Genomic DNA, 2,566 nt, shown 5'->3' with positions numbered 1-2,566 from the left:
ATCGGGGGCCGTGGGAATGGGCAGGAGCCATCGGGCAACGTGGGCCGGTGGGGGGCGTCAGTGCAGCGGGGGTCAGCGGGAATCATCGGGGTTGTGGAGGCAGGCAGGAGCTGTCAGGGCAGCAGGGGCCAGTGGAAGCCATCAGGTGGAAGCCGGTGAGGGCTGTGATTGCCTTCGGTGCAGCTCTCTGTGGTTCAAAACGTGGCAGAGCAATGGCCATCTTCCTACCTATAATCCCCCCTGCACATAAAAATGATCAAACAGATGGTGTCATTTAAGGAACTTGAGAGGCCTTGAATGCTCTGGTGGCTGCTGGGCACAGTGGGAAAACTGAGGTTTTTATAAGTGTGCAGGCTCTGTCAGCATAGTTGGGGACCCATTGGGCCGTAGTAAGTGAACAGTCCCAAAAACCTTTTTAGTGCTTTCAGCGTGTGTGGCACTGGGAGGTCTAGAAGAGGACCGCAGAGGGGCTAGGTCTGGGCTGATTTCCCCCATTGTGCACTATGTAGCCCAGGATTGGCAACTTCCTGGTGCTAAAGACGCATTTTGTCCCTGTTGTATGTTAGGTTCCTTTCCTCGGCTGCCTGAAGAAGCGTTTTAAATTCGTGTCCTGATCCTCCTGAGTATGGCCACAGATTGTCACGTTGTCTAAGTAGGGGAACACCGCTGTCAGTTGGAACATCTACTATTCAGTCCATTTCTCTCTGAAACAGGGACACTTCATTGGTGACACCAAAGGAGAGTTGCAGAAATTGATACAGCTTGCTGTCTGCCTCAAATGCCGTGTAAATGCGATCGCTGTTTCTAATGGACAGTTGGTGGTATGCTGCCTTCAGGAGAACACTTTCTACTGCGCAATGTTGTTGACCATATCTGCTATGCGTGGCAGGGGTAGGCATCTAGTTGTGTAAATTTGTTGATTGTCTGGTTGTAATCCACTACCATGCGCAGTTTTTCTCCTGACTTTACTACAACCACCTGGGCTCTCCAGGGGCTGGTGCTCTGCTCTTATGATGCCCACCTGTGTAGCCTGCGGACCTCTGTCCTAATGAAGGCTCTGTCCCTCAGGCTGTACCTCCTGCTCTTTGTGGCTATTGGTGTGCATTCTAGGGTCAGGTGTGTGAACAGCGGAAGGGGTTCTATGGTCAGGACAGACAGGCTGCAGTGTGTGTTTCGTCATAAAGGGTAGTGGGGAGGTGAGGCCGGTGTGCACTATTGACTTGGGTCGGGGATGAAATGGTGGGCCAAAAAAAGAGAACCCCCCAAAAGCACCAAGACCAAACACCCCCTCCCCACGCCCCCTCGCCAACAGCAAGCAAAAACGACAAAAAAAGCAAAACCGAAAAAAGAAAAACAGCCCCCCCCCAAAACCCCCCTCCCCCCCTCCCCTCCCCCCCCTCCCTCCCCCTCCCCCTACCCCCCCCCCTCCCTCCCCCCCTCCCCCCCCCCCCCCCCCCCCCTCGCCCCCCTCCCCCCCCCTCCCTCCCCCTCCTCCCCCTCCCTCCCCCCCCCTCCCCCCCCTCCCCCCCCCCTCCCTCCCCCTCCCCCCCCTCCCCTCTCCCTCCCTCCCCTCCCCCCTCCTCCCCCCTCCCCCTCCCTCCTCCCCTCCCCCCTTCCCCCTTCCCCCCTCCCCCTTCCCCCCTCCCCCCCTTCCCCCCTCCCCCCTTCCCCTCCCCCCCTTCCCCCCTCCCCCCTTCCCCCCTCCCCCCCTTCCCCCCTCCCCCTTCCCCCCTCCCCCCCCTTCCCCCCTTCCCCCCTCCCCCCCTTCCCCCCTCCCCCCCCTTTCCCCCTTCCCCCTTCCCCCTTCCCCCTCTCCTCCTCCCCTCCTCCCTCCCCCCCCTTTCCCCCTTCCCCCTCTCCTCCTCCCCTCCTCCCTCCCCCCCTACTCATACCACCCACTCCCTCCTGACTTGGACGCAGCGCACGATCTGGCTCGCTCGCTTGCAGCCCTTCATCCTGCTATTTCTGGTCTGTACTGGTTGTTCCGTGCGCCTGCAGCTCGTTATCATTCTTGCAGAGTCACCGTGTCACAACAGCACGGGGTTGGATGGGAAAGGGACGGTGGCGCTGACGGATCCAGCGCAGTAGCGAAAAGCAGTTCGAGTCCTGATCACAACGATCCGACGCCAGCCCTGACTTTTGGTGGGTTACGCTCCTGGACATTGAAGCAATAGGTTCTCATTATATATATATATATATATATATATATTTTTTTTTTTAAGTTTTTTTTTAAATTATTTTCTGGATCAGGGCAGGTGAATCCTTGAGGACAACCTTATCACCATGGCATCTGTTCCATCGGCTGGTTGCTTGCTTGCAGCACGGAATCCTTATTGCAGAAGTAAGTCCTTTTGAGTCGCCCCGCAACTAACTTTGGAGACCACCGCCGTTGGACGTCGTTACTTTTCCAGTCAACCTTCTTGGCCATTCAGATGAATTTGCTTCACTTCGTGGCTGGCAATGCAGTTCCTGAAGTTTTAGGAACGTACGCGAACACCTGAAAGCCTTGATGGACTTTCCGGGGCTTTTACTTAACTAATTAGTCATTTTAAATTCGATATTTGAA

At 56.5% G+C, this 2,566-nt stretch overlaps 1 protein-coding gene across 2 annotated transcripts in view; it reads left to right on the top strand.

Moving 5' to 3' along the window:
• Positions 1–2,007: 2,007 nt before the first annotated feature.
• LOC138752748 (pancreatic progenitor cell differentiation and proliferation factor-like protein) overlaps positions 2,008–2,566 on the top strand; it is a 20,010-nt gene continuing 19,451 nt past the window's right edge. Inside the window, exons 1-2 of one of the 2 annotated variants that reach the window (XM_069915434.1) lie at positions 2,008–2,142; positions 2,251–2,341. In XM_069915434.1, the coding sequence (XP_069771535.1) occupies positions 2,284–2,341 (58 nt within the window). In that variant the 5' untranslated portion in view covers positions 2,008–2,142; positions 2,251–2,283. Of the gene's footprint in view, positions 2,143–2,222; positions 2,342–2,566 lie in introns of both variants that reach the window. The other variant, XM_069915435.1, reaches the window with a different exon arrangement.

The sequence above is a fragment of the Narcine bancroftii genome, chromosome 2 (assembly GCF_036971445.1).
Source record: "Narcine bancroftii isolate sNarBan1 chromosome 2, sNarBan1.hap1, whole genome shotgun sequence".
NCBI classification, from domain to species: domain Eukaryota; kingdom Metazoa; phylum Chordata; class Chondrichthyes; order Torpediniformes; family Narcinidae; genus Narcine; species Narcine bancroftii.
Note: the sequence above shows the minus strand (reverse complement) of the source record. Positions and strands in the feature narration are given on the sequence as shown.